Consider the following 13658-nt stretch of genomic DNA (forward strand, 5'->3'; position numbering starts at 1 on the left):
GCTGGTCAAGAACTGCTTGCTTCTCACGACTGCCAACTTTAGGTTGACCCGACTACACCCCAACACCACACAGTGCCCGAGCGGATCCCAACGACCCCAGCACACTCCTCAGCCAACAGGGCCACCTCCGCTGCTAGGCTGTAGCCTGGAGGGCTGGCGCTCGCCGGCATCGCGCTGACGTCACGTGCGTGCTGACGTCACTGACGGCCGCGGCCTCTTAAGCTGGCTGGGACTCGGGGGGCGCCGAGTTTGACTAGTTTGGGGTCCGCTCTGGGATTGGCGTCGCTCTAGCGGCCCACCGAGCCCTGGGACTGCGCCACGGGCGGGCCGAGCGCGTCCCGCCCACTCTCGCTGGCGGCTGGGCGGTGCTCTGCCAAAGTTGGCCCTTCGCGGGCGTGAGGGCGGGCGACCGGCCGCAGCCATGGAGCCCCGCGGCATGGAATACTTCAGCTCCCAGGTGCTGCAGAAGGACGTTGGCGGCCGGCTGCAGGTCGGCCAGGAGCTCCTGCTGTACCTCGGCGCCCCTGGCGCCATCCCAGATCTGGAGGAAGACCAGAGCCGCCTAGGCAAGACAGTGGACACACTCACCGGCTGGGTGGGCTCGAGCAATTACCGGGTAAGCGGCGCCGCGGGGCGGGGTACGCCCTCCCTAGCCAGCCCTTTAATCCGGGACGTCTGAGTCTGGCGGGCGGAACTCCCGAGTTGCGGAGCCGCGCGATCGCTGTACTGTTTTGGGGGGCGCTCTGGAGTCCGGTGGCGCGCCCGGCTGGCGAGCCTGCGGTTCCACGCGAACCGGAGCCTTCCTTTCCACAGCGACCAAGTTTTTCCACATTTGTGAAACAATGACAAATTCAGCGATTCCGTGACACGTTGTGGTTATTTGGCGCAAGGCACAGTATCGCTTGTTTTAAAAAAATCAGTTGATAATTTTACATACAGTAAAGGGGTCTAAGGCATTATTACACACATGTGTGAACGCTAAGACGCAGGGACATAACAATACTATTTTAAATTGAAGTGACATGTCAAATTAATCCCGTTTTAATTTTTGTTTGTTTTCTAGTGAATGTGTTTTTTATTACTTTCGTAATTTTTGTATGTCTGGAAGGTTGGGATCTTCGTCTCAAACGCATCTTAAGGGCGTAATCAGGCTTCTGATTGCGTTTACCATTAAATCTAATGAAAAGATGCTGACCTCATGATATTATTTCTTTGCCTTTCCTTTATTGACTCTGGAAAACAGCTGAATGTCCTGTATTATTTTGCTTTACTGCATTTGAAGTCTAATGCGGAATTTGAAACCATATGCTACTAGGTTTAGTTTGTGGTGGAGGAAAAAAAGAATGAGGAGCAAGAATATATGAATAGTTTATCTAGAATCGTTTAGTAGGTAGATTGTAATATAGCCACCTAAGGAGGCTGAGTAAATAATACCTAGTTTATTCGTAGTTGTTAGCTATTACTTTTCTAGTCTGCTGGTGGCAGTGTTGCTTTAGAATGCTGGCCAGAATCTCCCGGGGATGAAGTGATTTATCCTAGTAATACAGTAGCATATCCTTACATCCAGTGACTAGATTGTGCTTTGTAGTATTTGTCTGCACAGAAAACAAAATCTACAAATAAGCAGATTTAATGATACAACCTATGAGTTTTAGAAAGATTAGACTTTTTAAACAGTTGGAGAATTCACCAGTTTTATGCTCCATGACATCTTAACTCTTTATTATTTTTTAACAGTTTGAGAAAACTTGTGCTTTACTAATATTATATAGTAATACATTTTTGAAGATTATTTATTCTTTGGAAAAAACAAGATAAATTTGCTTTGTAGGGAAGGCCTATACACAGATATGACGATTGATTTTTGTCTTGCAGCAGAACCTGTTGTAAAAAGCTCTTTGGTATTTTCGATCATCTTCTCAGTTGAAAGTTGATGTGCCATCTTCAGTACTGATGGTAGTGAATTGGCCTTGCTTTGTTTCACTCCTATAATGCCATCAATAAGTGACAGCTGAGCAGGCTGTCTTGTGAAGAACACCTGGTTTCTGTGATACTGTGGTATCCCAATTTTTCTGTCATTCTTTTGAGAACTACTTTCACTCAGTGCTATTTTTTTCTTTTTGAATTAGAATCCTTTGGGGCTCACATCTGTTTTATCAGGTATTATTTCCAGGCTTCTCATTAGAAACTGCGGCCTGAGATAACTTAAAGGATCAGAAGAGAACTGGCACAGGCTCTCCAACCTTGTCTACGTTCTTTGTAGTAGCTCTGCCAAGGTAGTTTACCTTCTTTCCTGTTACACTGAATGAATAACCTTGTGCCTTGCTTACTCCAGTCCGTCCACATATTGATGTGGATTGATGAAGATTAGAATCTTCTTGTCTACTCACTGTTGATTCATCAATTTTCTGCTTTTTCATTAACTAGTTTTCTTGTTTTTACTAAATTTGGTAGTATAAAAACATCTGACATTGTTAGTGAGAGGGCAGTCTAATTAGTTTATTTGGGTTTTTTTTTAACATGTATTTTTTTTTTTTTAATTTTGAAAGTAGTAAAAATGCAACAGCACAAGACAGAACAAAGCCAATCGAGACAATGCAGTGAAATTGGTACAGGATTTCACAGTAGGATACTGGGATAATAGTAATAAGTACTATGGTATATCTCTTTAACTTAACAATAGCTGTCCAGTCAATTACGTATTGTAAAATCAAACCAAAAATAGAACATTGTAAAACCAATTGAGAATACTGAATAGAGCAAAAGAGACATAAAACAGTGAAAACAACCTATGCCTTCAAACAGAAGATAGAAGGAAATCCCCCATATTTGCTATACTGCATATGCTCATCCTCCCGAGAGATGTTGAAACATCTATCCCCAGTAGCTAAGGGGGGAGGCGACAGGTGGGAGAAGGGTGCTTGATTTTCAGCTCACGTGGCACTAGGCTCACAGGTAATGGTTCTCCTCCAGGCCCAAGCTGCAGGTGCTTACCAAGAGGGCTGGCGAATAAGCTGCCTGAGTCTCTCCATGGCTGGATCTCTGGAGCTCTGTTCTCCTCCTTTAGTCTATTTGGGTTTTATAAACTGAATTGCCAAACTGAGTTTTTTTTTTTTTTTCTCCAGATACACTAAAACATAATTATCTCTACAAAGAGAAATTCTTGAACATACAACTGGAATTTGCTAAAATTTAAAGTTATATTGAGCAAAATACGTTTCTTTCTTTGAGTTTGATAAAGCTTTAGAATTAGTCTTTCTATCTCTTGCTGGAAGTACTGGGGATTGAACCCAGGGAGGACTGAGCTGCATCCTCAGCTCATTTTTAAATTTTGTTTTGAGGCTGGGTCTCACTCAATTGTCCAGGCTGGCTTCATACTTGCTCTTTTTTCTGCCTCAGCCTTCCGTGTAAGCTGGGATCACAAGCATATGCCACCTTGCTGGTTTAGTGGCTCAGTAACAATCATTGCTTTAGTACACTTGAGTGCTGATTGTATGCTGAGTATCGTTTGCGATGTTGAGGATTCAATTGTGAACAGCAAGACTTACTGAGCCATCATCTTTAGATATTTATTGATGACCTACTATGTACAAGCACTTATATTTTTTGCACCGTAGCTACAATAGTGAAAAGACGTTTTTACCTTTGTGGCCTTCCTTATATTCTAGTGAGGAGAGGAGAATAAGCAGAATAAGTAAGTAACATCTGTAGTGTATTATATGGTGATAGATTGTATGGAGAAAAAACAGTGAAGGGAATAGGAAATGTTAGGCCGAATTTGGATGTAGGAGTTTAAATGGTTACTTTTTAAAGACCTCATTGACAGGGTAGCTTACCAAGGATAGGAAGGTGAGATCCCTGTTGTGTTAAAACAAGATAGACAGGCTGGGAATTAGAATTTAGTTGGTAGGGTGTTTGCCTATCCTGTGTGAGGCTGCAGTATCAATCTCCAGCACCCATCCCCCCAAAAAATTTAAAAAGAAGCAGGCAGATGGGCATACAAATTAGATCATATAAAATCAATGTCGTGAAAAAAATGAAGATGAGACTATATTTTGATTAATCAAAGTTAGGAGACATTTAGGTACACACATTAAACAGATAAACATAGGAGTAAAGATTGCTTCAGACAGAGGAAGAAGATGCCCTAGTTTGAGGTTAGAATTTACATGAGTGAAGTATTAAGGAAGGTGAAATTGGGAAAGTAAGTGGAAGCAGCCTTGTAAGATTTATTCTGAATGGAAGACTGTTACCTACCTTAAGGCAGAAGTAGGTGTAGTCCTTACTGGAGAGTGAGTTGTAAAGAAACAACAGAAGAAGCAGGGTGCTAATAGGAACAGGGGCTTGTTTGGTAGTAGTGGTAGTGCTATGAAATAGAATATTTGGGATTGGATTTGTGGTAGATCCATTAGGATCTCATGTTGGATTGAAGAATGAGAGAAACAAGAATTATGAATAACTACCTTACATGAGCAATAGGATAGATGGTGCAGTATATTGAAATAGAAAGAACAAGAGTAGAACAAATTGGGTGAGGGAAGCGAAAAGTTTGGTTTTGAGTTAATGGATTTGAAAAGTTGCTTAAAATAAAAAATGAGGTGTTACGTTGGGGTTTTGAGTTTGGTGGTCTTAATTGGAGACAATAGGTGTACATGTAACATTTGCTCTGGCATTTGACTTCTGCTAAGGAGTCTTGCAATTTCAGGAATCTGAAAAATTCTAAGTGGTATGCATTACTAATGATAATAAAAATTGTCCTCATAAAATGCTATTAAGTATGATAATCATCTAAATGAGTCTTTAGTATTAGATACTGTCTCAAGGTTTTTTGTTTTTTTTTACATCATCTCATTTAATCTCTAATTTGGTTTCAGGAAGTCAGCATTATTATTTTCTTCCTTTTGTACAAAGGGAGACATAAATATTCTATATTAGATCATAGACTTGATAAAAAGAGAGGGTGAATACTTGAACCTACCAAGACTAGGATACTCATATTTTACTCTTTTTTTTTTTTTTTTGCTTTTATGATTTTTCAGTACTGTGAGCTCTAATTTCATTGTACATTGGGAGGATTAGTAACATTACCTTCTGTCTGCAACCATAACACCAAGTTGACTCTAAACGTAGGGAAAACAGTAAATAGCATTTATATTGTAACCATGCAGTGCTATGCTAAGTAGTATATTAAAATCTCACGTCTTTTCCTTGGAATCCAAAAATCACAGCCCCTTTGGCATTTTTGTGGTTTGTACTACCCAACATCAGCATCACCTCAGTTATAGTTCCTTTAAATTGCCACTTTCTTAAATATTATATAACATTTTCTTAATTGGCAAAAACAAAAAGTGGTTTATCTACTCATTATGTATATGGGTCTTGTCTGTTCCTTTTACTGTTATATGGGATGAGCATTAAAAAATTATTTTTGTTAACACTGTCTTCTTTATAGTATCACTTTTGTACATAGGCATGAAAATTTTCTAAATCAATGATGTTCAATCCTGGAAGGTTCAGTATCACTTTTTAATGTCTCCTTTACAATCCTGAAGTAAAATGTATAAACAATACCCAATATGCATAATTTTTAAAAATTCATATAGCTTCCTAACTACTATAGTAGGAAAATTATACATAACTTATAAGATAAAATATATAATCTTTCCTTAGTATCAGTAGAAAATTGGTTTCAGAACCTGCCTTTTCTTGGGTACTAAAATCCACAGATGGTCAAGTCCTTTTTACAAAATACAGTATCTGTGTATAACTTATACCTTTATTGTATAGAATAAATCATTCCTAGAGTACTTAATCGATTATTTCTAGAATACCTAATATGATGTAAGTAGCGTGTAGAGATAGTTATGCTACATTGTTTATGCACAATGCTGGGAAGCCTTTTAGAGACAAGTGCCCAAACTGCAACCCAGAACTCACTTATTTATCCTTAAGTATAACACTACAATTAAACCTGAATACTGAGGTTTTAGTTTAGAAAAAACAACTCATATGTTAACATTGTTTGTTTTAAAAGAAAAACCACACATGTGCTGTAGGTTCACCACCACTAGCTTAGGGCCTAATAACAAGAAAAAAATTCTATACCTGTTCAGTACAGACCAATTATTATTATTATTATTATTATTATTATTATTATGGTTATTGTTGTTGTTATTATATATATTTTTTGAGACAGAGTCTTGCTTTGTAGGACAAGCTGGTCTTAAATTCACTATGTAGCCAAGGTTGGCCTTGAACTTGCAGCAAACCTCCTTGCTTCAGCCAAGGAGGTGGTGCTGATATTACAGGCATGTACCACCACACCTGCGTGGATTCATTATTATTATTTTTTTTTTTTTTATTTTATGGGAAAAAGGTAAAACAAATTTCTGTAACAAAATAATAAATTACATATTGTTATCTTTAAAGCAGTTGCTCAGGGTGCAAAATATGGGCATAAAAATTTCTCCAATCAATATTAGTACAAACCTTGCTTTTTAATGAACTAAGAGACAGTAATAGTATAGCTGACTTGCATTGTTCCCTTTTCCCCACTGTCCTTTCCCCTGTCACTCATCCTACTTCGTTTTTCCTTTGGAACAGTTTCTTCCCATTTCACAGTATCTATTGTGTATTTTAGAACTTATTTTACTCTTTCATTTTCTTACAACAGAAAAGCAATATAGTGTTTACAAATGTGGTTTATTTCACTTATGAGTATGGTCTCCAGTTGTACCCATTTATCTATAAAAGTCTCAAGTTTATTCTTCCTAATGGCTAAGTAGTATTCCATTGTATAAAAATACATCCTTTTCATCCATTCCTCAGTTGATGGCCACTTGACTTGTTTTGAAGATTTAGTTATTACGAATTTTGCTGCTTAAATATTAATGCACATATATTGTTGTGGTATGATGTTTTAAATTTTTCTAGGAAGATACCCAGAAGGGAATAGCTAGGTAGAATGAGACCTCTAATCCTAGTTTTCTGAGGAATCTCCACACTGATTTGCACACTGATTTTCACTGATTACCAATCTATACTCCCACCAACAGTACAAAATGGTTCCTTTTTCCTCACAGGCACCCCTAACATTTGTTTCTGTTGATGTCTTGGTGATAGTGATTCTTTCTAGGGTGAGATTGAATCTCAGTGTTGTTTTAATTTGCATCCTTTAATGTTGAGTGATGTTGAACATTTTTCACATATTTATTTGCTGTTTGTATTTCTTCATCTGAGATGTGTGTATTCATCTCAGATGCCTGTTTTTTGGTTGGATCTTTGAATTTGGGGGGGGTCTGATTTTTTTCATTTCTTTGTATGTTCTATATATAAGATCTTTATCTGAGGGACACTTGGCTAAAATTTTTCCTCAATTTGTGAGTTGTCTTATTATTTTGTTGGTGATTTCTTTTTTTTTATTTATTTAAAGAGAAAAAAGAGGAAAAAAAAACAAAGCAGTAAAAAAAGGGTACAAGTAGTACAGAATTTCAAGAAAAAAATATACAGTAAGAAATCACTAGTTAATAGATTACATATTGTCATCTTAGAAACAGTTGTCCAAATTACAAAATTAAAGCATACAAAGTACACATTCATACAGTGAGATTGCAGACAGTTCTGTTCAATGATCCAACAAAAACTCAATAATATGGTTTTCTATCCTACACACTGAAATATACATGCAGTTATATCCTTTAGGCCACTTTCTTTTCCTCTCTTTTTTACAATAACAATTACACTCTTTGGGTTTTATTACTCCTATAGTTCTTATTACTTTTTTTTGAAGAGAATAAAACCAAATGTGACAAAACAAAACAGAGTCAGTTAGAACAGAAAGATGGATATTGTATATGATGCAAAAATAGAATACCAGGTGATTAAAAATGATTAACATTATGCCTCTTGCTATCTTGAAAAGCCTCTTGCCCATATCATCAGGTATAATAGAATTGAACAAAACGGTGCAGAACAAGACCAATAAAACCTACACTGGAGACCTTACAGGATTTCAAAAGAAGATAATAGTCAAACCATAATGGCATCACAGTAAATTTTATTGCCTTTAAAGTGGTTGCCTATGCCCTCAAACTTGATACTATCAAACAGAACAGAATATAGTAAAGTCAGACAGAACAAGATGGGGAGAGCAATACTGGGGTTCAAATCAGGTTAATAGGAAAACAAAAAAGTTACTGTAATATATCCCGCTATTTTTAAATTTAGTTTTTCCTTCATTAAAAAATAAGAAAAAATAAATTAATTTTAAAAAGTGGGAGATTGAGATAAAAGAGGACATAGTAACAGAAAACACAGGTCAGAACCGAACAATTTAAGCATCATTGTGTTTCACCACCAGATAATCTGACATAATAGTAGTCACCATAGTGTCTCTTTCCTTGAATTATTTGAGTATAACTTCATATACTATAGCATCAAACATATTAAGACAGTGTGAAGCCTGTTGGTGATTTCTTTTGCCTGGTAAAATTTTTTTAATAAAGGTGAGTTTCCCGGTTGTTGATTCTTTGAGGTATTTCCCTTGCAGCTTGGGTTTTGTTCATGAAGTCTCTGCCTACATCCATGTCTTCAAGATTTCTTCCTTCTTCCTATTTCCTCTTCCAGTAGATTATTTCTGTTTTAATATTTCGATCTTTGATCCATTTTGACTTTAGTGCATAGTGATCGACATGGGTCTAGTTTCATCTTTGGCATGCAGGAAGCCAGTTTTCCCTGCACCGTTTATTGAGGTGGCTGTGTTTCTTCCAGTGAACATATTTTACCCCTTTGTCAAAAATAAGGTACTTGAGTGTGTTTGTAGTCATGTTTGCATCTTCTAATCTGTTGTGCTGGTCCTCAGGTCTATTTTTTGCCAGTACCATGCCGATTTTATCACAGTAGCTTTGTAGTGTAATTGCAGGTCAGGGATTGTGATGCCTCTTCCTCTGCTTTTGTTGCTATTCTAGGTCTCTTCTGGTTCCATATTAATATTAGGAATGTGTTCTCTAGATCTGTGAGGTATGCTAATGGTATTTTGATCAAATTGTATTAGATCTGTATAAAAATTTGGGGAGTATGGCCGTTTTCACTATGTTCATTCTTCCTATCCATGAGCAAAATATCTCTCTCCATTTTCCAATATGCTGTTTTATCTCCTTTTACAGCTTACTGTATTTTTCAATATATAGATCCTTTAGATTGATTTTTATATATTTCATTTTATTGGATGTTATTGTAAAGTGTCTGGCTTCCTAATTTCTTTCTCAGTTGATTTGATGTTTGTGTACAGGAAGACTGTTGATTTTTGAGTGTTGACTTTGATCCAGCTGTAGTACTGAATTTGGTTATTAACTTTAGAAGTCTTTTGCTGGAGTTTTTGGGCTCTACTATGTAGAATATCATGTCATCAGCAAATAATGATAATTTAACTTCTCCTTTTTCTATTCTTATTCCTTTTATTTCTACCTCTTGTCACATTATTCTGGCTAGTGTTTCCAGAACTATGTTTAATAGGAGTGGTGATAGTGGACATCCTTGTCTTTTTCCTGATTTTAGAATGAAAGCTTTCAGTTTTTGTTCATTTAGTATAATGTTGGCTGTTGGTTTATCATAGATGGTTTTTATCAGATTGAGATAAAGACCATCTGTTTTGATTTTCTGTAGTGTTTTTATGAATGACTGTTGAACCTTGTCAAAACCTTTTTCTGCATCTATTGAAATGATCATGTGGTTTTTGTCTTTGGTTTTATTGATATAGTGGATTATATTTATTGATTTGGTGATTTGCATATGTTGAACCTTCCCTGCACTCTTTTTTTTTGGTACCGGGAATCGAACTCCTGACCTTGGCTTGCCAGGCAGGTGCTTGTGCCACTGAGCTAAATCCCCAGCCCTATCCCTGCATTTTTTAGATAAATCCCACTTTTGTTATGGTGTATAATCTTCTTGATGATTTGCTACATTCTGTTAGCTGGTATCTTATTGAGGATTTTGCATCAGTGTTCCTTAGGGATATTGGCCTGTAGTTCTTTTTTTGTAGTTGGATCTGTCGCGGGTAATAAATTGCCTCCAGGAATGAGTTAGGAAGTTTTGCTTCCCTTTGAGTTTCATTAGAGTTTGACGAATACTGGTGTTAAATCTTCTCTAAATTTCTTGTAGAATTCAGAATTGAATCCATCAGGACCTGAACTTTTCTTTGTTGGCTTTAATTATATTTTCACTTTCATTGACTGATACTGGGTTACTCAGAATTTTTATATCTTCTTGATTCAGCTCTGGTAATTCATACATACCTAGGAATCTGTCTATTTCTTCTGTGGTTTTCATCCTATGAGAGTTAAGGATTTTCAAAATAGGTATTGATTATCTTCTGAATTTCCATAGGCTCTGTAATATTTGACCATTGCATTCCTCATTGCATGAATTTGAGTCATTTTTCCTTTTTTTGAAAAGATTTCCTAAGGGTTCATCAATTTTACTTATTCTTTCAAAGAACCAATTTATTCTTTTAAAGAACCAACTTTTTGATTCATTAATTCTTTGTATTGTTTTCTTAGTCTCAGTTGCATTAATTTCTGCTCTGATCTTTGTAATTTCATCCTTGTATAGGTTTGACTTGCTCTTCTTTTTCCAGAACCTTGAGGTGCAACATTAGGTTGTTTATTTGTGCTTGTTCTGTTTTCCTAATGTGAGAATTCACCCATATAAATTTCCCTCTTAGGACTGCTTTCATTGTATCCTACAGGTTTCAGTATGTTGTATCTGCATTTTCATGCAGTTGTAGCTATTAATTTCTTCTTTAATTTCATGTTACCCATTGGTTGTTCAGGAGGGTGTTACTTAATTTTCATGGATTTATAGAGTGTCCATGTTTTCTTTTGCTGTTAATTTCCAATTTCAGTGCCCTATGGACCCATTTTTTTTGCAAAAAATATTTTGCACCTGAGATTGGATAATTCTGAGCCATGGATATGAAAGATCCAGTATACTAACATGTGTAAATATGCCAGCGTGACTAACAAGATGACATAATGATACATAGCTGTAGCAATGTGTGTGATTGCTGAAATTGCTCCCATTAACAATTCAGATCACTATGGATGTGTGGTTGCTGGTGATTCATTATTGTTGATGATTGTGAAATTCTGTAACTGTAAATTCTAAACCTCATTTCTTTGATATACTGACTTCAGAGTTTGACCATCCCATGTGACAGTCACTTCATTAAGGTTTTAACTGACCATATTTTCTCTTGACTGAGCTGAATATTATCATTAATTAGACTATTTTCCTTTTTTTTATTTAAAGAAAAGGAAACAAAAAAATACATGGAGATAAAAAAGGGTAGAAATAATACAAAATTACAGAAAAACAAACGGTAAGAAATCGCTGGTTGATAAGTTACATATTGTCATCTTAGAAATAGCTGTTCAGGTTACAAAATTAAAGTATTTAAAATGACATTCAAAAAGTGACATTGCAAACAGTTCTGCTCAATAATCGAACAAAAACTCAGTAATATGGTTATCAGTCCTACACACTTGTTTTACATCTCAAAGAGGGTAAGATTAAACATATCAAAACAACAAAACAGTTAAAAAACAATTTAAAGAAATACAGATTTCAAAGCAAGTCCACTGGAGATCTTCATTATCTATCTGTCTCTAGTTTCTTACAAATAGTGGTCCCCATCTTCACCCACTTTATATACTTATTGCATATTATAGAACTAATCAAATCATTACAGGATGATGAAGGCTTTTTAGGTCTTCAAGATTCAACTTTAGGGAGGACAATAATAACTACTATAATTCTTTATTTTTATTAGTACATGTTTGTAGTATGTAATGATTACATTTATTTTGGGAGGTTTGTACGTGTTTGCAACACATCTTAATTTTCATCACTTTATCCACTTCTCCCACCCCAATTTCTTTGTTCCCTTTTCAAAAGATCTGTTTCCCCATTTCATATTAACTGTCTTTTATTTTGCTGTTTATTTTTGTGTTTCTCATATAAGAGAAATCATGCAATATTTAAAATTGTATGTCTGATTTATTTCACCTAACATTATGGTCTCAGTGTGCATCTGTTTTCCTACAAATGACTCAACTTTTCTTTTATGCTGGAGTAGTACTTTGTGGTGCATAAATGCCGTATTTTTTTTATCCATTCCTCTGTTGATGGACATTTAGGCTCTTCCCAGGATTTAGCTATTATGAATTGTGCTGCTATAAATATCGGTATGTATTTACCACTGTAATATGATGTCTTTTAACTCTCTTGGGAAGATACCCAGGAGGAGGAGAATAGTTGGGTTCAATGCAGTTTCTAGTTTCAGTTTTTTGAGGAATCCCCATACTGACTTCCGTAGTCGTTTTAGTAGTTCACATTTCCACCACCGCGTGGAAAGTTTCCTTTTTTCTTGCAGCCTCCCCAGCATCTGTTATGTTTGGTTTCTTGATGTTAGCTGTTCTTTCTGGTGAAGATGGAATGTCTGTGGGTTTTTTTTTTTTAATTTGCATTGCTCTAATGGCCAGACATGTAGACAATTTCTTTATATATTTATTGGCCATTTGTACTTATTCTTACAAGTGTCTTCTCCATTTCATTTGGATTTTTGTTTGTTTTTTGGGTTTTTTTTTTTTTTTTTTTTTAGTTCTTTATATATTCTAGAATAGACTAATGTCTTCTGTTAGAGGAATAGCCAGACACATTTTTTTTCCCATTCGGTATGTTGTGCCTTTACTCTGTTGGTTGTCCTTTACTGTACAGAATGTTTTTAATTTGATATAATCCCATTTGTTGATTCTTGATCTTATTTCTTGTACAATTGGGATTCTTTTCAGAAACAGAATACATTGCCTATTTCTGTTTGTTGAAGAGTTTTATCTATTTTATCTGAAACCAAGCCAGGTGTTTTTAAAATTTAGGTCAGGGATTTAGCTCAGCAGCTCAAGAGCTTGCATACTAAGGGCAAGGTCGTGAGTTTGATCTCTGGTACAAAAAGAATTTAGCTCTTTGGTCCAGTTTGAGAGGTATTGTCTAGTTTAGTCATCTGTATATGCGTAGCCAGTTTTCTCAACATTAGTGGTTAAACAAGGTCTCATTTCTCCTGCCTCTGTTTCTAGATCCTCTATGCTGTTCCATTGATCCACATGTCTAGTTTTGTTTTTATAATTGTAGCTTTGTAATATAACTCGAAGCCCAAGATCATGATGCCTCCTGTTGTGTTTTTGCCCATGGTTGTTTTGGGTTTCTTCTGGATCCATATGAATTTTAGGATTGTGTTGTCTAGTTTTGTGAATAATACTCTTAGTACCTTGATTGGGATTGCATTTAATCTATCATCAGTCTTGGAAGTATGGTCACTTTGACAATATTGGTTTTGCCTGTTCTTGAACAGGAAATATCTTTCATTTTCTGCTATCCTGTTTGATTATTATTTTCAGAGTACTGTAATGTTTGTTAACCTAACCTTGGTTAGGTTAATTCCTAAGTATTTACTTTTTCTTGATGCTGTTAATAGTATTGTTTCCTAATTTCTTTCCCAATGGGTTTGTTATTGGTATAGAGGAATGCTATTGAGTTCTATGTTTAGATTTTGTACTGTGCTGCGTTGCTGAGTTTGGTTTTTAATTTTATGAGTTTTTTGATGG

The 13658-nt window shown here is 36.0% G+C and overlaps 1 protein-coding gene across 39 annotated transcripts in view; it reads left to right on the forward strand.

Moving 5' to 3' along the window:
* The first annotated feature begins 219 nt into the window (after window positions 1-219).
* Clasp2 (cytoplasmic linker associated protein 2) overlaps window positions 220-13658 on the forward strand; it is a 223748-nt gene continuing 210309 nt past the window's right edge. For 15 of the 39 annotated variants that reach the window (XM_063260394.1, XM_063260399.1, XM_063260397.1 and 12 more), the window contains exon 1: window positions 222-616. In XM_063260394.1, the coding sequence (XP_063116464.1) occupies window positions 422-616 (195 nt within the window). In that variant the 5' untranslated portion in view covers window positions 222-421. Of the gene's footprint in view, window positions 617-13658 lie in introns of all 39 variants that reach the window. The other 24 variants (XM_063260382.1, XM_063260387.1, XM_063260385.1 and 21 more) reach the window with 3 other exon arrangements.

This window comes from Cavia porcellus, unplaced genomic scaffold (genome assembly GCF_034190915.1).
Source record: "Cavia porcellus strain 051 isolate PalLab524CR breed Dunkin Hartley unplaced genomic scaffold, mCavPor4.1 scaffold_13, whole genome shotgun sequence".
Classification (NCBI taxonomy): domain Eukaryota; kingdom Metazoa; phylum Chordata; class Mammalia; order Rodentia; family Caviidae; genus Cavia; species Cavia porcellus.